Consider the following 24,880-nt stretch of genomic DNA (forward strand, 5'->3'; position numbering starts at 1 on the left):
GCACCAGTGAACATTCAGACACTAGGAAAGCCAGTAAGGAAAACAAAGAGAGTATGTTCTTCCTCCCTGCGGAACGGTTCCACCAAGATATACTATATCTGTCTGTCTGTCTATCTATCTGCTCTCACAGCAGTCCCACATATGGGTCCGGCTGCCTTCTCTCCACCTACACAGGAGTCCTTTTTATCTATGCCTCAAATAGCTATAAATTAATGAATGTATAAATGGATGAAGGGAAAGATTACTTTTCCTCTGGTCTGTTGGTTAACCCATCCTTGCTTGCAGACAATTGCTTTCTTGTGTGACTTTGGTGGAAATGGTGGGTGAGGCCAGAGCAAGCCCCCTGAGGAGGGGGCTTTTTTGGTGGTACTATGGATGGAATTTAGGGGTGTTCTACTTCTAAGCTACCATCCCAGCGATTCTTTTTTTTTTGCGGTACTGAGGGTGGAACCCAGGGGCATTCTACCTCCGAGCTACACCCCAGCCCTATTTTTTATTCTTTATTTTGAAGCAGGTTTTTTCTGAGTTGCAGAGGGCCTCACTAAGTAGCTGAGGCTGTCCATGAACTGCGATCCTCCGGTCTCAGCCTCCTGAATGCTGGGATTACAAGTGTGCGCCACCACGCCTGGCTGGTGCTGGGGATTGAACCCAGGGGCATTCTACCTCCAAGCTACACCCCCAGCCCTATTTTACTTTTAGTTTTTAAACAGGGTCTTACTAAGTTGCTGAAGGCCTCACCAAGTTGCTGAGGCTGTCCTTAAACCTGCAATCCTCCTGTCTCAGCCTCCTGGGATTACGGACATGTATCACCACACCCGGTTCTCAGGAAGCATTTTGAAGGGTCGGACATCAGCACTCATGAGAAGCAGGTCCCCAGGAGAAAGACGGGGTGTTTCTGGGCACACCATGCCAGAGGTGTGCATACAGATTTTTGTAGCACAGGGGTCTACATCTAACTCTTGGCTTGCCCTGCACATTCAGGATGTGATGTGCACCATGTGAGGACATTCAAGAAACTTGATGGGGAGGCCAACCGCCATCACTTACTCGGCTCCCAAGTGCCGGGTTCTAGATGTGTGCCAACACTGCCAGCTGAACCTCCGAAATCAAGGACCCAAAGAAGTAGTTTCTCCTCTAAGGTGATCTTGTCTGGTATTTTGCTCACTGTGACAAAAATCTAACAAATACAGAAACTGGTGGGCCCATCACTGTGACTGCCTGTCCACGTGGTTCAGAAGCTTTTGAAACTTGCTCGCAGGAGGAATTTGGAAACGTCTGGAGATGCAGGCTGGAGAGGCTTTAGTCATAGGCAGATCTCAGTGGATGGTTCTGGTATGTTCTCCAAGGACCAGAATGGCCATAGGAATGTGGAGATTAAGGCTCTCTCTGCTCATGGGATTTCAAACGGAAGTGAGGATTCTATTGGGAATCCGATGGAAGGCCATTTGTGTTACATTCTGGCAAAGAGCTTGCCTACATTTTGTCCATATCCTGAAATTTTCTGTGAGGTTGGGTTTAAAGTGGATGGAATAATCAGTCTTACAGAGGAAACTTCAAAGCAGTAAAGTGCTCAAACAATAGCATGAGTATTGCTGGTAGCTTTAAGTCAGGTTTGCGGTTATAATTGAGAGCTAAGTGCAGAGAAGAAAGTTGCTAGTTTGTTTGTTTGTTTGGTTTTGTTTTTGGAAGTGCTGGGATTGAACCCAGGGGCATTCTATCTCCAAGCTCTACCCCCAGCCCTATTTTTAATTCTTTATTTTGAAACAGAGTCTCACTAAGTAGCTGAGGCCGGCCATGAACCTGCGATCCTCCTGTCTCAGCCTCCCAAGTACTGGGATTACAAGAGTGCACCTCTAGGCCAAGTTGAGAAAGATTTTTAAAACTTACATTTGACCAAAAAAAAAAAAAAAAAAACTATGTTTAAAACTTAAGTAGTAGTGTACGGCCCGGCGTGGTGGCGCACGCTTGTAATCCCAGCATTTGGGAGCCTGAGGCTGGAGGATCGCGATTCACAGACAGCCTCAGCTACTTAGTGAGGCCCTCTGCAACTTAGTGAGGAACCCTGTTTCAAAAATAAAGAATAAAAAACAGGGCAGGGGGTGTAGCTTGGAAGTCAAATGCCCCTGGGTTCCATACCCAGACCTGCAAAAAAAAAAAAAAAAAAAAAATAGTAGTAGTGTGCGTCCGTACTCCCAGCGCTTGGCAGGCTGACATAGGAGGATTGAACCCAGCCTCAGCAAATCAGTGAGACCCTGTTTCAAAATAAAATAAAATAAAATAAAATAAAAGTGCTAGGGATATAGATTGGAGGTAGAATGCCTCTAGGTCCAATCCCCAGCACCAAAGCAAAACAAAACAACGAAAAAAAAAACAAGCCAAAGAATGTGTGGTTGCTAAAGAGATTACTGCCAGCAAAGAGAAACGAAGTACTCTGCACAGATACCAAAGCAATATGCCTTGAGGACATCTCAGGAATAGCAAGACTCTACCCATCACAGGCTGAGGGTATGAAAGTCAAATCTTAGCCGGGCGTGGTGGCGCACACTTGTAATCCCAGCATTTGGGAGGCTGAGACAGGAGGATCGCACATGTTCAAAGCCAGCCTCAACTACTTAGTGAGGCTCTCAGCAACTTAGTGAGACCCTGTTTCCAAATAAAATATAAGAAAGGTCTAGGAGTATAGCCTGGAGGTAGAAAGCCTCTGGGTTCCACCCCTAGTACCACCAAAAAAATAAATTAAAAAAAAAAAAAGTAGCTTGGCGTGGTGACTCATGCTTGTAACCCCAGTGCTTGGGAGGCTGAGACAGGAGGATCACACAGGTTCAAAGCCAGCCTCAGCTACTTAGGGAGGCTCTCAGCAACTCAGTGAGACCCTGTTTCCAAATAAAATATGAAATAGGTCTAAAAGTGTAGCCCAGTGGTAGAAAGCCCCTGGATTCCATCCCTAGTACCACGTACACACAAAAGGACAAATCCATAGACTATGTACTTAGCTGGGCATGGTGGCGCAAACAGGTAATCCCAGTACTTGGGAGTCTGAGACAAGAAGAGGTCTGGGTTCGCGGCCAGGCTCAGCTACATAGTGAGGCCCTCTGTACTTAGTGAGACCGTGTCTCAAAATAAAAAATAGGGCTGGGGGTGTAGTTCGGAGGTAAAACGCCCCTGGGTTCAATCCCCAGTAATCCTCCCAAAAAAATCAAAACTAAAATAGGGTGGTGGGTATAGCTTAGAGGTACAATGCCCCTGGGTTCTATCCCCAGTACAATAATAATAATAATAATAATAATAATAATAATAATAATAAATAACTTTTTGAAAAAGATCGCTTTGAGGGGAGACGTCGGGGCCACCTGATCACACAGGGCTGAGCAGGAAGGTGTTTCACTGCTCAGCGACCTGGCCTGGCACTCAGAGGACGCCAAACCCTTGTCCCAGGGCTTCTGGCTCCCGCTCAAGCCGGCTGCCGACAGCATCATCCACGGGGCGCGGGTGTTGCAGTGATGCAAAATGCTGGCGTCCCAGAGTCCTGGAGGCTCCCACCAGATTTGGAAGGAAGGCCCGGGAGCCAGACAAGGACCGTCAGGATCAGAAGCCCGCAGGAGGCCTCTGAAAGGGTGCTGCAGGGAGCTGTGAGAAGCCAGAGCAATGGAGACCCCAGAAACAAGAGACACCAGGAATAGAGTCGTCTGCCAAGGAGAGCTGCCGGCTGTGGGCAGGCAGACTCAGGGAGGGCCGCGTGGGCAGCTGGGCCACAGGGCGGGGCAGCTGGGGCCCTTGGAGTTCACATCTCATCACCAATGCCCGGCATGCTGAGGGGTCGCAGAGCTGAATGTCTGCTCTGCTGGCTTCTGGACTCCTATGCCCTTTGCACCCGGAACGTCTCTTCTCTGCCACTGCTCCTTAGGTGTATGTGACATGTTGAGGGGCTCACAGTCAAGTGTTTACCTGAGGCTCAGGGGACTCTGGACCACTGAGCAGGGCTCCGATGTTGGGCTGTGAGGACTCTGCTGGACGGTCTGAATGCAGTTTGCATGGCGAGACGGGCACAAACCTTGTGGGGGCTCATGGCAAAAGGTGAGGCTAAGATCTGGAATGCTGCCCCAAACCTCATCTGTCAGGCAGTTCATAATATTCAGAGGTGAAATTATTAAAACATGAGCGCTCTAACCTCACCAGGTAGATGCAAGCAGGATTACTCACTTGAATGGATTCGCCAGGTGATAACTGTGGAAGGTAGAGCAGGGATGGAGGAACTGGGTCACTGAAAGTGTGTCTTCTTTTATTTCATTTTATTTATTTATTTTTGCCGCACTAGGGATGGAACCCAGGGGCATTCTACCTCCGAGCTACAACCCCAACCCTATTTTTTATTCTTTATTTATATTTTTGAGGGTTTGGGGATGGAACCCAAGGGTATTTGACCTCCGAGCTACACTCACTGCCCTATTTTTTATTCTTTATTTTGAAACAGGGTCTCACTAAGTTGCAGAGGGCCTCACTAAGTAGCTGAGGCTGCCCGCGAACCACGATCCTCCAGTCTCAGCCTCCCAAATGCTGGGATTACAAGCGTGCTCCACCACGCCTGGCTTTATTCTTTATTTTGAAACAGGGTCTCACTGAGTTGCAAAGGGCCTCACTAAGTAGCTGAGCCTTTAATTAAATTTATTTATTTATTTATTTATTTATTTATTTATTTATTTATTGCTGGTACTGGGATGGAACCCTTCTACCTTCAGGATACACTCCCAGACCTATTTCACATTTTATTTGGAAACAGGGTCTCTTAAGCCAACAAGCTGGCTTCGAACCTGTACGATCCTCCTGTATCAGCCTCCCATGCACGGGGATTACAAGAGTGCGCCACCACACCCGGTTAATTTTATTTTTTTAAATTATACTGAAGATAGAACCCAAGAGCATCCATCTTCCAAGCCACCCCACAGCCCTGTTTTATTCTTAATTTGAAATAGAGTATGACTGAGATGCTGAATGTCGAGGTTGCTCGGGTGGCCTCCAACCTGTGATCCTCCTGCCTCAGCCTCGCAAGTACTGGATTACAGGCACGTGACGCCATGTCTGGCTGCTGAGTCTCTAAAGCCACTCAGGAGAGACTGCAGCCCCGGCATCCAGCCCTTCCCCGGCATTGGCGCTGACCACTGTGCCAGTATTGTTATAACTACCATGCAAGCTACTGAGCCTCTAATCCCCACATGCATCTCCACAACTCCGCCTCCCAAGGGTGTGAGGTCTGGGAACCAGGACCTGAGTCACATCTCCAAGTGTGTCTCCCAGACACCAGCAGTTCCGCACGATTTTGTCCCTGCCAGGCGACATCAGCATTCCTTGGTGACGTTTCCGGTGCAATTAAAACCAGATGGCTGCTCCTGGCAGCCAGGAGGGAGAGCACAGGGGGCCTGGCCCATTGCACCAGCCCAGGACGACAGGCCGGCCTGTGGGCCTTCGCCCCACGCTCTACCGACTCCTGGCCATTAACCAAAATGTCCACGTGGCGCCTCTGCTCCTGGACAGGGAGCGGCCTCCATCTTTGGCCGCTGTGTTCCCTCCTATCTCCGGGACCTCCTGGCTGCCACTCTTGATTGAAAAGTCAACAAGATGAAAAGTCGGCTTTGGCCACGGGCAGAGAACAGCACACGGCCCAGTGGGCATGGGGGCCACGGCCTCTGGCTGGGTCCTGGCTGCCCAGGGCGGGAGGCGGGGCGGCCGCTGGGGCCTGGGCTATAAAGGAGGAGCGCTCAGGTCCTGCGTCCAGTGGACCACAGAAGCCGAGGTCTCCTCACGTGCGCAGCTGGAATGGGCATGATGAAGTGGATGCTGGTGGTCCTGCTCTGCCTGCCCCTCCTGGAGGCGGTGGTCAAGTGAGTCGGGGCCTCTGTGGACACAGGAGCCTCAGGTGGGAGGCTGGGCCCTGCCGGAGCCGTGGAGCCGGGGACACCCATTAGGGCTACCAGGAGTTCCTGCTGGGGGCGAGGAAGGCGCCATTGCTGGTGCGGGGTTGGACTCAGCGGGTTTATTTTCATTTGGATTTTATTTTAAAACAGGATCTTGGTAGTTGGTGAAGGTCTTGCTACGTTGATGAGGCTGGCCTCAGAGGTGACACTGCAGTCTCAGCTTCCCAAGCACTGGGATTACAGGCATGCTCCGGCAAGCCCGCCTCAGGTGCTGGTGTTACGTCCACATTCAACCAACCGTAGACTGAAACCAGGGACAGAGTACTGATTCTGTACTGGACACAAACACACTTTCTTCCTACGCATTACTCTGTACACAACACAGTAGAAGAGCTATTTTCCTAGCAATGAATCTGCAGTGGGCATTATTAGTGTTCTAAGGTGAATTAAAGTATAGAGAAGGGCCGGGCTCCGTGGGCATCCTATAATGCCATCTGCTCTGGCTGGTGCAGCGGGAGGAGCACAGCCTGGACCCAGGCTGGGGAATTCAGCAAGACTAGGCCTCTAAATTTAAAGTAAAAAGTAAGCTGGCCATGCTGGCGCACACTTGTAATCCCAGTACTTGGGAGGCTGAGACAAGAGGATCTGGTTTTGAGGCCAGGCTTAGCTACTTACTAAGGCTCTCCACAACTTAGGGAGACCCTGTTTCAAAAAGAAAAGACTAAAAAATAGGGCTCAGAGGTGGAATGCCCCTGGGTTCCATCTCCAGTACTTCAAAAATAAATAAATAAATAAATAAAAGTTCTTCTGTTCTACCTGGGTGGAAATCATGGGAGCACAGCCCAGGAGCCTCGGGACGTTAGAGCAGGAGTGGAAAGGTCACTGCCTCCCAGATCATGGAGCAGGTGCCCAGAAGAGTTTGAAAGAAAAGGAGAGAAAAGTAAGAGGAAAGAGGGGGCGGGAAGAGACAGGAGACAAGCAGCAGACAGGAGGGACAGGGCTGAGGAGAGCGCTGAGCCTCCACGCTGCCCTCCCTGCGCAGGGTGCCCCTGAGGAGACTGAAGTCCATGCGACAGACCATGAGGGACCAGGGCGTGCTGGCGGAGTTCCTGAGGACGCACAAGTTCGACCCCGCTCTCAAGTACCGCTTCAGCGCCCAGGGCGTGCTCTACGAGCCCATGGCCTACATGGACGTGAGTGGCCGCCCTGCCCTCGCGGCTCCTTCTGTCTCTCTGCCAGGACCCACCCTTCCCTCCCGGGTTGAGGGCGGACGGCGGGGCGCAGTGGGATGTGGGGCCCGTCTGCGGGGTGGACTGGAGCAGGGCCGGGCCCTGCAGGGCTCTGTCCACGCAGAAGCGGCCCAGTCCCTCTGAGGCTAACAGCCCCTGTCCCCCTGCCCCCAGGCGGCCTACTTTGGCGAGATCAGCATCGGGACTCCGCCCCAGAACTTCCTGGTCCTGTTCGACACGGGCTCCTCCAACCTGTGGGTGCCCTCGGTGTACTGCACGAGCCCAGCCTGCAGTGAGTGTGGGCAGCAGGGGTGGGCAGGGCGGCCGGGGCAGGCGCCGACACCCTCGGGGACGCCGGGCAGGGGCTCAGGGGACAGCGCCCGGGCTTGTGCAGGCCCCGTGGCACAGCCACAGACGAAGGAAGAGGCTGGCCCTGCCCTGCGTGGCCATCTGGCCTCCAGGCTGACCAGGACCTACCCCCGTGTGCTCCAACCCCCACCCATGCTCCAAGGACTCCCCAGCCCCTCTCTCTAGGGCGATGGCAGTCCTCCCCCTGAATCACTGTATGCACTGCCCTGCAGATCCTCATCACTTCCACACACAGCCGCCTCCTGATCTAGAACACCCAGGTCTCCATGGGGCTGCGCAGAGCTCCTGGCGCGGTTACCCTAGTGTCTTGGAGATAGGGGGTTCACTTTCTCATGGCTGGCCCTCCCTCCCGGAGCCCTGGGTTTGAGTCCTGACCTCTCTGGTCCTGGCGTCCCCCTTGGACACACCCCACACTCCTAGGACCCTGGCCGACCCTCTAGGTGATGGGTGTGCCCGGGACATGTGGGTCAGGAACACCGAAATGGATTCCAGGCCGCCGGCCACACGGAGGCCATTGTCCACGGGCTACTCCAGACCTGGGGTCCTGGGCGAGGACAGGCTGAGGGAGGCTGAGGAAGCCCCGGCTGAGCGCGGCCTGATGTCGCCCCTCCCTGCAGCCCAGCACCCCCGCTTCAACCCCAGCAAGTCGTCCACCTTCTCCACCGAAGGGCAGACCTTCTCTCTGCAGTATGGCACCGGCAGCCTCACCGGCTTCTTTGGCTACGACACTCTGACCGTGAGTGGCCGCCTGTCCCTCCACTGCTAGGGAGGGCGTGTGAGCGGGAGGGGACAGAGGGGCCAGCGCAGGATGGACCTGCCTCTCTGCTGCGGGACAGGCCAGGCGTGTCCCTTCAGTGTCCTGGGTCCTGTGCCAGGCGTGGGACACCATGGTGCCGCTGGACGAGGTCCTAGCCTTCAGGAGACTAGCGGGCAGCTCAGAGGAGAGGGGTTGGGGCGGGGAGGGAGCCCATCAAGCAAGGCTACCTGAGAGAAGGTGTTGCTCCTGCCAGCCCGCCAAAGGGAGGAGCCCGGGTTGAGGCTGAGGCCCAGAGCTGGCTGGGTCTCCGAGGGCAGGCAGGTGGAGCCCGACTTATCCCTACTGTGCACTCGGTCCCGCCACCAGGTCCAGAGCCTCCAGGTCCCCAAGCAGGAGTTCGGTCTCAGTGAGCAGGAGCCCGGCTTCACCTTCATCTATGCCAAGTTCGACGGCATCCTGGGCCTGGCCTACCCGGGCCTGTCCGCCGACGGGGCCACCACGGCCCTGCAGGGCTTGCTGCATGAGGACGCCCTGCCCAGCGCCCTCTTCAGCGTCTACCTCAGCAAGTGAGCCCCGCCCGCGCCAGCGCCCCGCAACCCCGGCTCAGTGCTGGGGCCAGGTGCTCCGGCCGTGCTCCAGGGCCTTCCCTCCTAGCCTCAGAATCTCTGTCCCCTTCTCTTTCCCGACACTGGGACTCGTTCTCTCTCTAGGCCAGGACGCTGCCTCCAGACTCTGTCTTGAGTGTGGCTGCCCTGAGTCCTGCGCTCCCCGCCTGGCCCTGCGGCTCTGCTGTCTTGACTTAGCTCCTGCCCCTCCTCTGATGCCTTCTTCCAGGTGGTCCCGGGATCTTCGTGTTTAGCCCAGGATTGACAGAATCTGTGGTCACCCGTCCCAGCCTAACTTGCCCTCTTCCTCTTCAGAGTTAAACAACTTTAAGACACAGTCCTCATGAGCGGCCACAGCTGAATCTCCTGAGCCTGACTTCGGCGCCATCAGCCTGTGGCCCTTGCAGCTGGCTTCCTCCCCTGCCAAAGGTCTCTCCCCACAGCTGTGAGGCGCTCTGCCAGCTGCACACGCCCTCTCCGCTGGGGAAGCTTCTGGAGGACCTGGGCTGTCTTTCCTCCTCCTTTCCACTAAAAGCCCTACCTTTCCAGTTCTAGCAGAGAAGTAACAGTCTCCTGGCCGGACTGCACCGGTGGCAGAGAGGGCACAGGGAGGGTCCTGTGAGGCCACAGCCAGCAGCTCCCGGGGCTCTGCCTGGGGGAGCCTCATTCAAGAGCCGGGGGCACTGACATTCTGATAGGCCTCCATGGGCCAGCCTGAGGGACCCCGCTGTCCTCGGGAGCCTGATTCCCTCTGAAGGTGACCGCTCAGCACCCCTCTGTCCCCAGGCCCCCCACAACTGTGTTTTCTTGTTTCCACAGCAAGCAGGGCTCCGACAGCGGGAGCGCCCTCATCCTGGGCGGTGTGGACAAAAGTCTGTACAAGGGGCAGATCACCTGGACCCCTGTGACCCGGGAGCTGTACTGGCAGATCAGTCTTGAGGAGTGAGTCAGTGGTGGGGGCTGGGACGTGTCCTCCGTGGAGGGGCTCTGGGCGTCCTCTGGCACCAGCAGTCAGGTACGGCTGGAGTGGACATGGTGGGCACTGCGGCCTTTGTCCCCCAGAGCTCGGCTTAGGCTGTGTCTTTTTCCCTCCAGATTCCTTGTTGGCGACCAGGCCTCTGGCCTGTGTGCCCAGGGCTGCCAGGCCATGGTGGACACCGGCACCTCTCTGCTGGTCGTTCCCCAGCAGTACTACAATACCCTTATGGAGACCATTGGGGTGCAGCAGGATGAGTATGGAGAGGTAAGTATGGCAGGGTGTCCCCTTCCCAGGAGGGGCCGGCTAGAAGCATTGACTTTTCTTTGGGTTTTAACTCCCAGGCACTGAAGCTTGGGGCCGAGACCCCAGGCCTGGGACAGGACGGGGCTGGAGGCTGGCTCAGGAGGGGCCTGCTGGTGGCGCTGGGAGAACTAGGCTGAGGCTACTCGGAAGCCAGAATCCTCTGTGCAGCAGCCCCTCAGGGACACCGGCTGGGCTTTGGGGTGGGGGAAAAGGGCTGGACACGGGCCACGAGCAAGCGACAGGCCTGCCTCACCGCGCCCGTGCCCCTGCTCCTTCTGGTCGTGCCTGCCACGGCCATCTGTCACCGGTCCCCACTAAACCTGGACGGGTGAGCACATTTCTAAGCGTCCGTGTGCTGGATGCGCACATTCCCAGAGGAAGGGCTTCCTGGTCATCGCTCACCAAGGGAGTTCAGGCCAGAGGAATGTGCTGGGCGGGGACAGCCTCAGGTCTCCCAGGCCTCACCCCCATTCTGTCTGGGGCGTCATGCGCAGTGCTGGGGCGTCTACAGCGCCCCTGGAGCCGCCCTCAGTCAGAGGCAGGTCTGGCCGGAGCAGGCTGGGTGCGGCTGGCAGGCTTGGGGGTGCTCCCATGGGAAGGGAGACCACCGTGCCCTGGTCCTCTCTGCAGTTTCTCGTGAGCTGTGACGACATCCAGAGCCTGCCCACCCTCACCTTCATCATCAATGGCGTGCAGTTCCCTCTGGAGCCCTCCTCCTACATCCTCAACGTGAGTGTGCCCTGAGGGCCCAGCCGGCCCCTGGCGGGGAGGGAGGGAGCCGGACAGAAATGTTCAGCCTCCCCGCCTTGGGCTTCCAACTCAGCTCAGCTCCAGCTTACTGTCTCCACTCAGAACAGTGTCTCCCGGAGTCCACTAGGGTGCTACGCAGTGGACAGAGGACGGGGCTCCTTGCTGAACGCTGAGCAGGGCTACCCTCCTGGGGAGAACGTGCTTCTGCTCCCCCGCTTAGTGCCACAGCAGGGCCAGAGAGACTCCCATGTCTGTTACAAATGTCAGCTCAGAGACTGGGAGAGGTGCAGTTACCCACCCAAGGCCACAACGGCGATGGGCTGAGGCCGAGGTTGGAATGCAAGTGCCTGGCTCTCTGGCTTAATACCCCGCTGGCCTGCAGCAAGTCAGGAGCAGGATGGGCACTTAGGAGAGAAAGCCCTGCCGCGGGGAGGGGGGAGCTGCCCAGGGCCGCTGCAGCCTGGCTTCGCCTAGCTGAGGAACCCTCCAACCAGCCCCTCTGGGGGCTCTATGGGCCTCGAGCGCAGCGTGGCCCCTCGCTGTGAATGTGTGGCCGTGTCCAGGGCGGGCTGAGCAGTGCCCAGCCCAGGAGTGAGCCAGTGAAGGAGTCTCCATTCTGCTGAGCAGGAGAGCGGCTACTGCTTGGTGGGACTCCAGTCCGTAGACCTATCATCGGGAGATGGTCAACCCTTTTGGATCCTGGGAGACGTCTTCCTCAGATCCTACTATTCCATTTTTGACGTGGCCAACAACAGGGTGGGCTTCGCCACCGCCGTCTAGAGGTGCCACGTGGACGTCTGGCCTCCCCCTCCCAGCCCCCACCTGCCCAGGGGTTCCCTCTGAATTCTGTATGGGCTCCATCTTCCATTTCTGTACCTGGATCTTCGTATTAATAAACTTTTCTTATTGACCAGCCTGTTGTTTGGGAGTGTCCTGTGTCTGATCTCAGGGGACTTGGAGAGTCAGAGTCAGGGTAACTTCCACTCTGAGTGTTAGGAGGTATCTTCTGCATAACCGATATTGCCATAGAAACGGGGCCTGGGCAGGGCTTGTGACTCGCCCGGTGCCCCTCACAGCTTTCACAGAATTCCTCGTGCACTCACCAGCTTTTCCTCACTGTGACCAAGAGACCTGCTAACCACAACTTACAGGGAAGCGATGCGTTCCAGTCTGTGCTCCCACAGCATTCGGTCCATGACCTGGCTCCGTGACGGTCTCACGTCACGGCAGAAGGACGTGGGAGGAACACTGCTCAGCTCCTGGACCACGAAGCAGAGAAACACGGAAGCACTCAGGGATGGACACGGTCCCAAGCCGCACCCTCACGACCTGCTTGCTCCCCACGCCCCGGCTGCCTCCCTTCAGCACCCCGTGAATGCACTCAGATGATCGGTCGGTCCGTCAATAGGTGACTTCCCTGGCGAGGTTAAAGCCCCAGCCATTCAGTCCTTTCCCCTTTCTCTAACCCTTGCAACCCAACACATGAGGGCTGGAGACGCTTCCAGACCCAAACCATCACATTCTGTCCTGTGCCTCAGAAGCTCACAGCGTCTCCCTACATAAAATGCACTCCGTCCATCTTTCCTTTATTTATTTTTATTTTTTTCGGGGCCGGGATGGAACCCAGGGGCATTCGACCTCCGAGCTACACCCCCTGCCCATTTTTTATTTTTTATTTTGAAACAGGGTCTCACTGAGTGCGGAAGCCCTCACTAAGTAGTAGCTGAGGCTGGCCGTGATCCGCCATCCTCCGGTCTCGGCCTCCAGAAAGTTGGCATTACGAGCGTGCGCCACCACGCCCGGCCGTCCATTTCTTAACAGTCCCTACCGTCATAACAGTTCTCATGCTGCTCAAAATTTCAAAATGTTGCCAGGCGTGGTGGCGCACGCTTGTAATCCCTGCGCTTGGGAGGCGGAGACAAAAGGATTGTGAAGTTCGAAGCCAGCCGTGCTGGCTTAAGAGACTCTGTTTCCAAATTCAAAATATATAAAATAGGTCTGAGAGTGTAGCCCAGAGGTAGAAGGGCTTCCAGGAACCCCAGTACCACACACAAGAAAAGTGATCACAGCACAATCTTTTATTTTCTTAGACGAGAAGAAACATCAGAAGCAGTTGAGGAGCCAGAGAGTGGGTCCTCTTGGGATGAAGAAGCCTTCTGCTGGGTGGCTCTGTGTGTGTGTGTGTGTGTGTGTGTGTGTGTGTGTGTGTGTGTGTGTGTGTGTGTGTTTGTGTGTGTGTTTGTGTGTGTGTTTGTGTGTGTGTTTTATACTGGGGGTGAAACCCAGTTGCATCTACCCCAATAATGGGAGCATTGTTAATCATCTGCTTTAAGGTCACCTTGGCCTGGCTTGGGGGGCACAAACTGCCCACCCAAGTGGGAAGTGTTTGCACAAGACAAGTCCAAGGACCAAATGGGACCGATAACTGGGGCCCCTGACCGATAGGCGCAGAGCCCGACAGCCTCCTTGCTGACCCTCCTTTCCCTGACTTGTCTGTGCCCGCCTTGGTGTCATTCCCTGACTCGCCCCACGATTGTATAGTTACTTCCTGTGATTACTAATTTCTCATAATGTTTTGGTTCTAACCCTCAATAAAATCAAGATGCTAGTGCAAGGACCACAGGAGTGGAGACAGCTCTCTCCTCCCCGGGCTCCCCAGCTACCATGTTGACTCCATGGTCATTCATGTGAGAGACGGCTTCTCATCCACCAATCAATCAACATCAATACCATCCGCTACACCCCCTGCCCTATTTTTCTTTCTTTCTTTCTCTCTCCTTTTTTCCTTCCTTCCTTCCTTCCTTCCTTTCTTTCTTTCTTTCTTTCTTTTTTTTTGTGGTACTGGAGGTAGAACCCAGGGGCTTTCTACCTGTGAGGTATACTCCTGGACCTATTTTATATTTTATTGGAAACAGGGTCTCACTAAGTTGCTGAGAGCCTCACTAAGTAGCTGAGGCTGGCTTTGAACCTTTGCGATCCTCCTGTCTCAGCCTCCCAAGCGCAGGGATTACAAGCGTGCGCCACCACGCCCAGCCATAAAGGTATATTAAAACAAAAAATAAAAATAAAAATGGAAAATAGGGCCAAAGGGTAACTCAGAAGCAGAATGCCTCTGTTTTCATTTCCAGAACCAACCAACAAGCAAACAAACAAATGTCAAAGGAAGGATGGGAAAAGAACACCCCTACAGGCAAGCTAAATTGTAATGGCAACTGTGGGCAAGAATCATGAGTGAACGATACAGTTAGTGGGCAGAGGAGTGAGGAGAGGTGGGACACTTGGTCTCAAAATATTACCCTGGTGTTGTGTCCAAATAAAAACTACAAGCCCTTGAACATGAAAAAAATTAATAAAACAAATCAAATCTCAGTTCCAGCATGTCCCCAGTGGTTTGGATGACCTAACGATGTGAGTATAAGAACATGCACATTCCGTACCAAAACTTAAAGGCCAAGCCGGGGACATGTTGGGCATGCTTGTAATCCCAGCATTTGGGAGGCTGAGACAGGAGGATCCCAGTTCGCGGACAGCCTCAGCTACTTAGTGAGGCCCTCTGCAACTCAGTGAGACCCTGTTTCAAAATAAAGAATAAAAAATTGGGCAGGGGGCATAGCTCAAAGGTCAAATGACTCTGGGTTCCATCCCCAGACCCCCACACACAAAAAACACTTAAAGGCCAAGAAAATATCTGTAACTAAAATGCTCCTGGGCACTGACGGGAACTCGGGGCTGGAGCGCCCTCGTCTCGAGAGCTGAGCTGACTCGCGCAGGTGAGAACATCGAGGGAAACTGGGCCATGCTGGACGATCTCACACCTACCATGAGCCTCCCTCGCCGGCTGCCCGGCCCCCTTGGAAGCTCTGGCCCTGGGAAGCCCGGCACTCTCCTTTGCTCGCCGCTCAGCTTGTGCCAAGTGCTGGCGACAGCAACTGGAAGCCGCCCAGGGCCCGGCCGAGGACCGCAGCTCCAAGACGACAGAGCGCTACACAACCTCAGTGTGATAAGGACGTGGCGTACCTCCATGCGCGAGGTGTGTGTGCGCCGCAGTCGTGCGCGGTAACAACAGAGCAGAGGCTGTGTTTGCACACTGACCGCGCTGCGTTCAGATCTAAGTGGTACAATAGGCTGGGAGGTGACTGGGAAAGCGACCAGCACTTGGACTTGCGGTTTGCATTGAGTCTGCATTGAGGTTTTTTTTTATTTTTTAAGTATTGGGATGGAACCAGGGCCTCAAAGATGCTGGGTAGAGGTTACCATTTAACCACATCCCAGCACTACCCTTACAAATAAGTTAGAAAAACATAAATACTCCTCCACTAAAGGACTTGAGGGTTGTCTTATCATGATGGATCAAGACTGGCTGCCCGAGGGAGGTGTGGAGGTGCTCGCCTGTTATTCTAAGTACTTGGGAGGTGGAGACAGGAGGATCACAGGCTGGAGGGCTACCTTAGCAACTTAGCGAAACCCTGTTTCACAATTAAAGTGAAATAAGGCTGGGGCTGGAGGTGTGTATCTCAGAGGTAGAACACCCCTGGGTTTAACCCCGAGTACTCCAACACACCTACACACTCCATCAATCAGTCAATCAATGAAAAAGGCCACACGGGGCAGTAGATGGGAAGGATGCTGAGTGCGGTGATGGATTAGTGATGTCTGCCGGGGGTGGAGGAGGAGCAGTGTCAGGAGGCACAGTTGGGGTTGTGTCACTACACAGACACTCCTGCCCCCGGTGTCACTCCTCAGACCCTCTGAAGGATATTCTTGTCTGGTATTTTAGTGGAAGTGATAAAAAGCTGAGTGAAACCCAAGGAAAGCATGAGTAGCCCTCAAGCTCTGAGGGCAGCCCTAGCCCCAAGCCTTGCCTCGGGCCCCCACGTCTCTCAGAAGCTCAGTGATCCAGCAGGAATCCTCAGCAATTCAGGCCGAGCAGACTGAGACTTGCCTGATTCTATTCTCCCCGTTCCCTGAGACCAGGAACTACTCGACAGGACACAAAACAACAAAGAGGCTGGCCAGGATGGAGAAGGATTTACTTTTATTTATTTATTTACTTTTTTGATTTTTATTTTGATTTTTTTTGTGTGTGGAACCGGGAATCGAAGCCAGGGATATTCTACCTCCAAGCTACACCCCAGCCCTTTTTTATTTTTGTTATTAAACAGGGTCTCGCTAGGTTGGTGAGAGTCTCACGACTTGCTGAGGCTATCCTCACACCTGCGATCCTCCTGTCTCAGCCTCCCAAGTACTGGGATTACAGGCGTGCGCCACCACGCCCAGCTAAGAATTATTCATTATAACAAAACTTGCAGGTCCAGAACAGAAAACCCAGGTGCAGAGAAACAGCATAGAGAACCCCAGGGAAGGTGGGGGCTGGGAGGAGGGAGGCCAGGCGTCCACGTGGCACGTCTAGACGGCGGTGGCGAAGCCCACCCTGTTGTTGGCCATGTCGAAGATGGAATAGTAGGACCTGAGGAAGACGTCTCCCAGGATCCAGGTGGGCTGGTCACTCCCCAAGCTCAGGTCGATGGACTCGAGTCCCACGGAGCAGTAGCCGCTCTCCTGCTCAGCAGAAGAGAGACTCCTTCACTGGCTCACTCCTGGGCTGGGCACTGCTCAGCCCGCCCTGGACACGGCCACACATTCACAGCGAGGGGCCACGCTGCGCTCGAGGCCCATAGAGCCCCCAGAGGGGCTGGTTGGAGGGTTCCTCAGCTAGGCGAAGCCAGGCTGCAGCGGCCCTGGGCAGCTCCCCCTCCCCGCGGCAGGGCTTTCTCTCCTAAGTGCCCATCCTGCTCCTGACTTGCTGCAGGCCAGCGGGGTATTAAGCCAGAGAGCCAGGCACTTGCATTCCAACCTCGGCCTCAGCCCATCGCCGTGTGGCCTTGGGTGGGTAACTGCACCTCTCCCAGTCTCTGAGCTGACATTTGTAACAGACATGGGAGTCTCTCTGGCCCTGCTGTGGCACTAAGCGGGGGAGCAGAAGCACGTTCTCCCCAGGAGGGTAGCCCTGCTCAGCGTTCAGCAAGGAGCCCCGTCCTCTGTCCACTGCGTAGCACCCTAGTGGACTCCGGGAGACACTGTTCTGAGTGGAGACAGTAAGCTGGAGCTGAGCTGAGTTGGAAGCCCAAGGCGGGGAGGCTGAACATTTCTGTCCGGCTCCCTCCCTCCCCGCCAGGGGCCGGCTGGGCCCTCAGGGCACACTCACGTTGAGGATGTAGGAGGAGGGCTCCAGAGGGAACTGCACGCCATTGATGATGAAGGTGAGGGTGGGCAGGCTCTGGATGTCGTCACAGCTCACGAGAAACTGCAGAGAGGACCAGGGCACGGTGGTCTCCCTTCCCATGGGAGCACCCCCAAGCCTGCCAGCCGCACCCAGCCTGCTCCGACCAGACCTGCCTCTGACTGAGGGCGGCTCCAGGGGCGCTGTAGACGCCCCAGCACTGCGCATGACGCCCCAGACAGAATGAGGGTGAGGCCTGGGAGACCTGAGGCTGTCCCCGCCCAGCACATTCCTCTGGCCTGAACTCCCTTGGTGAGCGATGACCAGGAAGCCCTTCCTCTGGGAATGTGCGCATCCAGCACACGGACGCTTAGAAATGTGCTCACCCGTGCAGGTTTAGTGGGGACCGGTGACAGATGGCCGTGGCAGGCACGACCAGAAGGAGCAGGGGCACGGGCGCGGTGAGGCAGGCCTGTCGCTTGCTCGTGGCCCGTGTCCAGCCCTTTTCCCCCACCCCAAAGCCCAGCCGGTGTCCCTGAGGGGCTGCTGCACAGAGGATTCTGGCTTCCGAGTAGCCTCAGCCTAGTTCTCCCAGCGCCACCAGCAGGCCCCTCCTGAGCCAGCCTCCAGCCCCGTCCTGTCCCAGGCCTGGGGTCTCGGCCCCAAGCTTCAGTGCCTGGGAGCTAAAACCCAGAGAAAAGCCAATGCTTCTGGCCTCCCCCCCGCCACACGCACCTCTCCATACTCATCCTCCTGCGCCCCGATGGTCTCCAGAAGGGTACTGAGGTACTGCTGGGGAACGACCAGCAGAGAGGTGCCGGTGTCCACTATGGCCTGGCAGCCCTGGGCACACAGGCCAGAGGCCTGGTCGCCAACAAGGAACCTATTAGGAAAGGGGGTAGCCTCAGCCCCATGCTCTTCTGGGAAGCCGGGCTGGGCTTCCCACGACCTGGGCCCAGGCAGCCACAGCCCAGAGCCAGGTGCTCAGGATGGAGCGGCACCCTGGCGATGTCAGTGCAGCCTGGCCCTGCCTCAGCCATCCCCAATTCAATGGCTCTTGGATCCCTCTCAAAATGTTTCAAAGAAAAAGCCAGGTGTGGTGCTGCCATCTTGTGATCCCAGCATTTGGGAGGCTGAGACAGAAGGATTGCGGTTCATGGACAGCCTCAGCTACTTAGTGAGGCCCTCTGCAACTCAGTGAGACCCAATTTCAAAGTAAGGAATAAAAAATAGGGCAGGGGCTGTAGCTCGAAGGTCTAATGCCCCTGGATTCCATCCCCAGACCCACACACACAGAAAAAATTGGGCATGGGGTATAGCTCAGAAGTCAAACGCCTCTGGGTTCCATCCCCAGATCTGAAAAAAAAAAAAAAATAGGGGTGGGGGTGGAGGTAGAATGGCCCTGGGTTCCATCCCTAGTACTGCAAAATAAATAAATAAATAAATTAATTAATTAATTAAAATGTTTCAAAGCTCTAGAAAAACCGAATACTGGACTTCTCATTTGTTATGAGGACTTTAAGAAAATTGAGACCTCCATACATCCCAGGTTCTAATCTGTGGGGATCCATGGAGGGGAACCACAGGGTCTCTACGCTTGAGATTTCTTCTCCCCAACTGTATTTTCCAAGGCCACCTCTGAGGCCAGTGGTGTGGACCTGGGAAGAACCAGGCTCAAGGACTCCATGCCCACCTCAGCAGTGCCCGACTGTGGGCAGCACAAGGCACCCGAGCCCTCCACAGAGGGCACATCCCAGCCCCCACCACGGACTCACTCCTCAAGGCTGATCTGCCAGTACAGCTCCTGGGTCACAGGGGTCCAGGTGATCTGCCCCGTGTACAGGCTTTCGTCCACACCGCCGAGGATGAGAGCGCTCCCGCTGTCGAAGCCCTGCTTGCTGTGGAAACAAGAAAACAGAGTCGTGGGGGGCCCGGGGACAGAGGGGTGCTGAGCGGTCACCCTCAGAGGGAGAAGGGCTCTTTGTTGGTAGAGTGGGCTCCCAACGACCCCAAAGGTCCTGAGGCAAGTTTTCCATCCCCAAAGAGAATTCCTCGGACACTCCTCAGAATTATTCTATTTTCTTGTGACAGCCCTCCCTGTACCCTCCTCTGCCACCGTTGGAGTCCGGCCAGGAGACTGTTACTTCTCTGCTAGAACTGGAAAGGTAGGGCTTTTAGTGGAAAGGAGGAGGAAAGACAGCCCAGGTCCTCCAGAAGCTTCCCCAGCGGAGAGGGCGTGTGCAGCTGGCGGAGCGCCTCACAGCTGTGGGGAGAGACCTGTGGCAGGGGAGGAAGCCAGCTGCAAGGGCCACAGGCTGATGGCGCGGAAACCAGGCTCAGGAAGGCTCTTGAACAGAGACCTGTGCGCTGAAGGTGCCTGATCTGAGGAGGAGGAGCGATGGTGCCCGGCGCTCAGCCACCCAGCCCGTTTCCCCAGGAAACATAACTGCTGGATGGAAGTCAGTCAGGAGATTGCAGAAGCCGCCAGAAGATTGCAGAAGCCGCCAGAACAACAGACCAAAGCAGACGCAGCAACAGCTGACCATAAAAGGGGCGTCCAGGGGGAAGCCGGGCAGGCAGGGAGCTGGGCCCAGCAGGGGCCGCCCAGGGGCTGCAGATCAGAGCAGCACACTCAGGGTTGAGCCAGAGAAGGGCAACTGGCCTGGACTGAAGTGCCAAGGTCCCAGAGGTCAGGGACGGACAGTCCTAGGTTCAGAAGCCCTGGGGCATGGTTGGAGCACCTGGGCCCAACACTGGGCCGGCATTTTGGGGCGCTGGCCGCGGGCGGGGCTCACTTGCTGAGGTAGACGCTGAAGAGGGCGCTGGGCAAGGCGTCCTCCTGCAGTATGCCCTGCAAGGCCGTGGTGGCCCCGTTGACAGACAGGCCCGGGTAGGCCAGGCCCAGGATGCCGTCGAACTCGGCATAGACGAAGTTGGTGCCGGGCTCCTGCTCACTCAGACCAAACTCCTGCTTGGGGACCTGGATGCTCTGGACCTGGTGGTGGGACCACAGTGGAGGAGAGGTGAGGAGTGGGCGTGCTCACTTCCATATTCCCCACGCCCCTCCCGAAAGGGACCCCTCCAGCTCTGTTTTAATTTATATGTGTGGGGAGGGGTACCGAGCACTGAACTCAGGCGCGTTCTACCTCTGAGCTACACCCCCAGCCCGATTTTTTATTTTTTTGTCTTGAAACAGCATCTTGCTAGCTTGCTGGGAGTCTTGCTAAATTGCTGAGGCTGTCCTGGAACCTGTAATCCTCCTGTCTCCGCCTCCCAAGTACTGGGATGACAGGTGTTACCACCAGGTCCACCTCTCTGGTCTGTACATTCTCAGCCCTGGGATACCTTCCCCCCTTCCTTTTTTATGGTACTGGGAATGGAACCCAGGGCATTCTACCTCTGAGCTACACCCCCAGCCCTATTTTCTAGTCTTTTTTATTTTTGAAACACGTCTCACTGGGTTGCAAAGGGCCTCACTAAGTAGAACCATGATCCTCCAGTCTCTGCCTCCCAAATGCAGGGATTACAAGTATGTGCCACCGATCCCGACCCCGGCCGCCTCCACGCCTTTTAACAGGTCTTGCAGGATCCACTCTCTTCCAAGAAGCCTGACTGCTATGGGCCTGTGATCTCAATACTTGGGGCTGAGACAGGAGAACTGTAGATTCAAAATGAGCCTCAGCAAGGCTCAGAGAGAATTAGCCAGATGCTCTTTCCAAATGAAAAATTAAGAAATAGGGCTGGGAGTATAGATCAAGAGAGAATGCCCTGGGTTTAATCCTCAGCACCAGACATAAAAAAAAAAAAAAACATGTACCCTCCCTGTTACCCTCCCACCCACCCTCTCTCCTCTGAGCTGCTCAAGGGCTCCTGAAGGCAAGGGCCACGGTGTCCCACGCCTGGCACAGGACCCAGGACACTGAAGGGACACGCCTGGCCTGTCCCGCAGCAGAGAGGCAGGTCCATCCTGCGCTGGCCCCTCTGTCCCCTCCCGCTCACACGCCCTCCCTCCTAGCGGTGGAGGGACAGGCGGCCACTCACGGTCAGAGTGTCGTAGCCAAAGAAGCCGGTGAGGCTGCCGCTGCCATACTGCAGAGAGAAGGTCTGCCCTTCGGTGAAGAAGGTGGACGACTTGCTGGGGTTGAAGCGGGGGTGCTGGGCTGCGGGGAGGGGCGATGTCAGGCTGCGCTCAGCCGGGGCTTCCTCAGCCTCCCTCAGCCTGTCCCCGCCCAGGACCGAGGTCAGGAGTAGCCGTGGACAATGGCCTCCGTGTGGCCGGTGCCTGCACTCCATTCCGGTGTCCCTACCCCACAGGTCCCAGGCACACCCATCACCTAGAGGGTTGGCAAGGGTCCCGAGGAGTGTGGGATGTGCCCAAGGGGGGACTCCAGGACCAGAGACTTCAGGACTCAAACCCAGGGCTCCGGCAGGGAGGGGCAGCCATGAAAAAGTGAACCCCATATCTCCAAGGCACTAGGGTGGCCACGCCAGGAGCTCTGCGCAGCCCCATGGAGACCTGGGTGTTCTAGATCAGGAGGCAGCTGTGTGGGGAAGTGATGAGGACCTGCAGGGCAGTGCATACAGTGATCCAGGGGGAGGACTGCCATCGCCCTAGAGAGAGGGGCTGGGGAGTCGTTGGAGCAGGCGCGAGGGTTGGAGCACACGGGGGTAGGTCCTGGTCAGCCTGGAGGCCAGATGGCCACACAGGGCAGGGCCAGCCTCTTCCTTCGTCTGTGGCTGTGCCACGGGGCCTGCACAAGCCCGGGCGCTGTCCCCTGAGCCCCTGCCCGGTGTCCCCGAGGATGTCGGCGCCTGCCCCGGCCGCCCTGCCCACCCCTGCTGCCCACACTCACTGCAGGCTGGGCTCGTGCAGTACACCGAGGGCACCCACAGGTTGGAGGAGCCCGTGTCGAACAGGACCAGGAAGTTCTGGGGCGGAGTCCCGATGCTGATCTCGCCAAAGTAGGCCGCCTGGGGGCAGGGGGACAGGGGCTGTTAGCCTCAGAGGGACTGGGCCGCTTCTGCGTGGACAGAGCCCTGCAGTGCCCGGCCCTGCTCCAGTCCATCCCGCAGACGGGCCCCACATCCCACTGCGCCCCGACGCCCGCCCTCAACCCGGGAGGAAAGGGTAGGTCCTGGCAGAGAGACAGAAGGAGCCGCGAGGGCAGGGCGGCCACTCACGTCCATGTAGGCCATGGGCTCGTAGAGCACGCCCTGGGCGCTGAAGCGGTACTTGAGAGCGGGGTCGAACTTGTGCGTCCTCAGGAACTCCGCCAGCACGCCCTGGTCCCTCATGGTCTGTCGCATGGACTTCAGTCTCCTCAGGGGCACCCTGCGCAGGGAGTGCAGCGTGGAGGCTAGGCGCTCTCCTCTCCTCAGCCCTGTCCCTCCTGTCTGCTGCTTGTCTCCTATCTCTTCTCGCCCCCTCTTTCCTCTTACTTTTCTCTCCTTTTCTTTCAAACTCTTCTGGGCACCTGCTCCATGATCTGGGAGGAAGTGACCTTTCCACGCCTGTTCTCACGTCCCAAGGCTCCTGGGCTGTGCTCCCATGATTTCCACCCAGGTAGAACAGAAGAACTTTTATTTATTTATTTATTTATTTTTGAAGTACTGGAGATGGAACCCAGGGGCATTCCACCTCTGAGCCCTATTTTTTAGTCTTTTCTTTTTGAAACAGGGTCTCCCTAAGTTGTGGAGAGCCTTAGTAAGTAGCTAAGCCTGGCCTCAAAACCAGACCCTCTTGTCTCAGCCTCCCAAGTACTGGGATTACAAGTGTGCGCCAGCATGGCCAGCTTACTTTTTACTTTAAATTTAGAGGCCTAGTCTTGCTGAATTCCCCAGCCTGGGTCCAGGCTGTGCTCCTCCCGCTGCACCAGCCAGAGCAGATGGCACTATAGGATGCCCACGGAGCCCGGCCCTTCTCTATACTTTAATTCACCTTAGAACACTAATAATGCCCACTGCGGATTCATTGCTATGAAAATAGCTCTTCTACTGTGTTGTTTACAGAGTAATGCGTAGGAAGAAAGTGTGTTTGTGTCCAGTACAGAATCAGTACTCTGTCCCTGGTTTCAGTCTACGGTTGGTTGAATGTGGACGTAACACCAGCACCTGAGGCGGGCTTGCCGGAGCATGCCTGTAATCCCAGTGCTTGGGAAGCTGAGACTGCAGTGTCACCTCTGAGGCCAGCCTCATCAACGTAGCAAGACCTTCACCAACTACCAAGATCCTGTTTTAAAATAAAATCCAAATGAAAATAAACCCGCTGAGTCCTACCCCGCACCAGCAATGGCGCCTTCCTCGCCCCCAGCAGGAACTCCTGGTAGCCCTAATGGGTGTCCCCGGCTCCACGGCTCCGGCAGGGCCCAGCCTCCCACCTGAGGCTCCTGTGTCCACAGAGGCCCCGACTCACTTGACCACCGCCTCCAGGAGGGGCAGGCAGAGCAGGACCACCAGCATCCACTTCATCATGCCCATTCCAGCTGCGCACGTGAGGAGACCTCGGCTTCTGTGGTCCACTGGACGCAGGACCTGAGCGCTCCTCCTTTATAGCCCAGGCCCCAGCGGCCGCCCCGCCTCCCGCCCTGGGCAGCCAGGACCCAGCCAGAGGCCGTGGCCCCCATGCCCACTGGGCCGTGTGCTGTTCTCTGCCCGTGGCCAAAGCCGACTTTTCATCTTGTTGACTTTTCAATCAAGAGTGGCAGCCAGGAGGTCCCGGAGATAGGAGGGAACACAGCGGCCAAAGATGGAGGCCGCTCCCTGTCCAGGAGCAGAGGCGCCACGTGGACATTTTGGTTAATGGCCAGGAGTCGGTAGAGCGTGGGGCGAAGGCCCACAGGCTAGGTTTCTTTTTTTTTCTCTCGCTTTCTCTCTTTCTTTCCTTCTTTCCTCTTTCTCCCTCCTTCTCCTCTCTCCCCCCTCCTTCTTCTGTGCTAGGGATTGAATCCAGGAGTATTGTACCTTTAAGCTATATCACCAGCCCTTTTATTGGTTTTTGAAACATCATCTTGCTAGTTTGCTAAGTCTCACTGAGTTTCTGAGGCTGGTCTTGAACCTGCCATCCTCCTGTCTCAGTCTCCACGTTCTGGGATTCCAGGTGTGTGTAGCCGCGCCTGGCTAGGGGGGTTTGTCGACGGGTGATGTCCACTCGGGAACAAGCAAGTCTTGGTCGCGGCACTGTCTGGTGCACTGTGGCTCCTTGACCGTCCTCCCTGGGCTCTACCCCAGCCCCAGGAGCAGCCTCAGCGGGAGCAACTGAGACGTCTCCAGCCGTGGCCTGAGGTCCCCGGAAGGAGCTCTGTCACGGAGGGCTGCTGTCTAGGAGATGCAATGACAATGCGAGCCCGGTCCTGGGTCCCAGCACCCCAGACCCCTGGGAGACGGCAGCGGGGAGTGTGGGGAGTGGGCATGGGTAGCTGGCTGGTGGAATAACACCAGGGGTGGTGTGGGCTCGCTGATGCCCAGGATGCACCGGATGCCAGGGGCTGCAGCTGGAGGAGTCGGGTGGACTCAGAGGCACTCGGGACCAAACGGGGCATTGGAGAAACCCTCGTCTACTCCAGCTCGGCCCAGGACATCCCACAGTCAGAGTGAACCGGGCACTGGCTGTGCCTCCTGCAGGAGCCTGGACCCCTGGGAGGGGCCCCTCTGCGCCCTCCTGTCCTGCACTCTCCCTCCCACCCCACGGCACAGCCCATCTTTGGTCTCCTAAAGATGCCTCTGTCTCCCCAGCCCCTCCCAGGGCAGCCTCCTGTGTCAG

The 24,880-nt window shown here is 56.1% G+C and overlaps 2 protein-coding genes across 2 annotated transcripts; one reads left to right on the forward strand and one right to left on the reverse strand.

The window, feature by feature from the left end:
• Window positions 1-5,820: 5,820 nt before the first annotated feature.
• LOC308266385 (gastricsin-like) lies at window positions 5,821-11,681 on the forward strand (the record flags this gene model as incomplete). The annotated part of the gene is made up of 10 exons (XM_080700576.1): window positions 5,821-5,876; window positions 6,952-7,102; window positions 7,313-7,430; window positions 8,125-8,243; window positions 8,631-8,830; window positions 9,689-9,811; window positions 9,965-10,112; window positions 10,331-10,479; window positions 10,751-10,880; window positions 11,529-11,681. 10 exons carry the CDS (start codon window positions 5,821-5,823, stop codon window positions 11,679-11,681), a joined length of 1,347 nt encoding a protein of 448 aa, XP_080556702.1.
• Window positions 11,682-16,307: 4,626 nt separating this feature from the next.
• On the reverse strand, window positions 16,308-23,589 carry LOC308266313 (gastricsin-like; the record flags this gene model as incomplete). The annotated part of the gene is made up of 9 exons (XM_080700486.1): window positions 16,308-16,460; window positions 17,107-17,205; window positions 17,857-18,004; window positions 18,897-19,019; window positions 19,917-20,116; window positions 21,163-21,281; window positions 21,975-22,092; window positions 22,303-22,453; window positions 23,534-23,589. The coding sequence occupies 9 exons, from the start codon at window positions 23,587-23,589 to the stop codon at window positions 16,308-16,310; spliced, it is 1,167 nt and encodes a 388-aa protein (XP_080556612.1).
• Between the last annotated feature and the right edge of the window lie 1,291 nt (window positions 23,590-24,880).

Source organism: Muscardinus avellanarius, assembly GCF_963383645.1.
Source record: "Muscardinus avellanarius genome assembly, chromosome: 8".
Lineage (NCBI taxonomy): Eukaryota > Metazoa > Chordata > Mammalia > Rodentia > Gliridae > Muscardinus > Muscardinus avellanarius.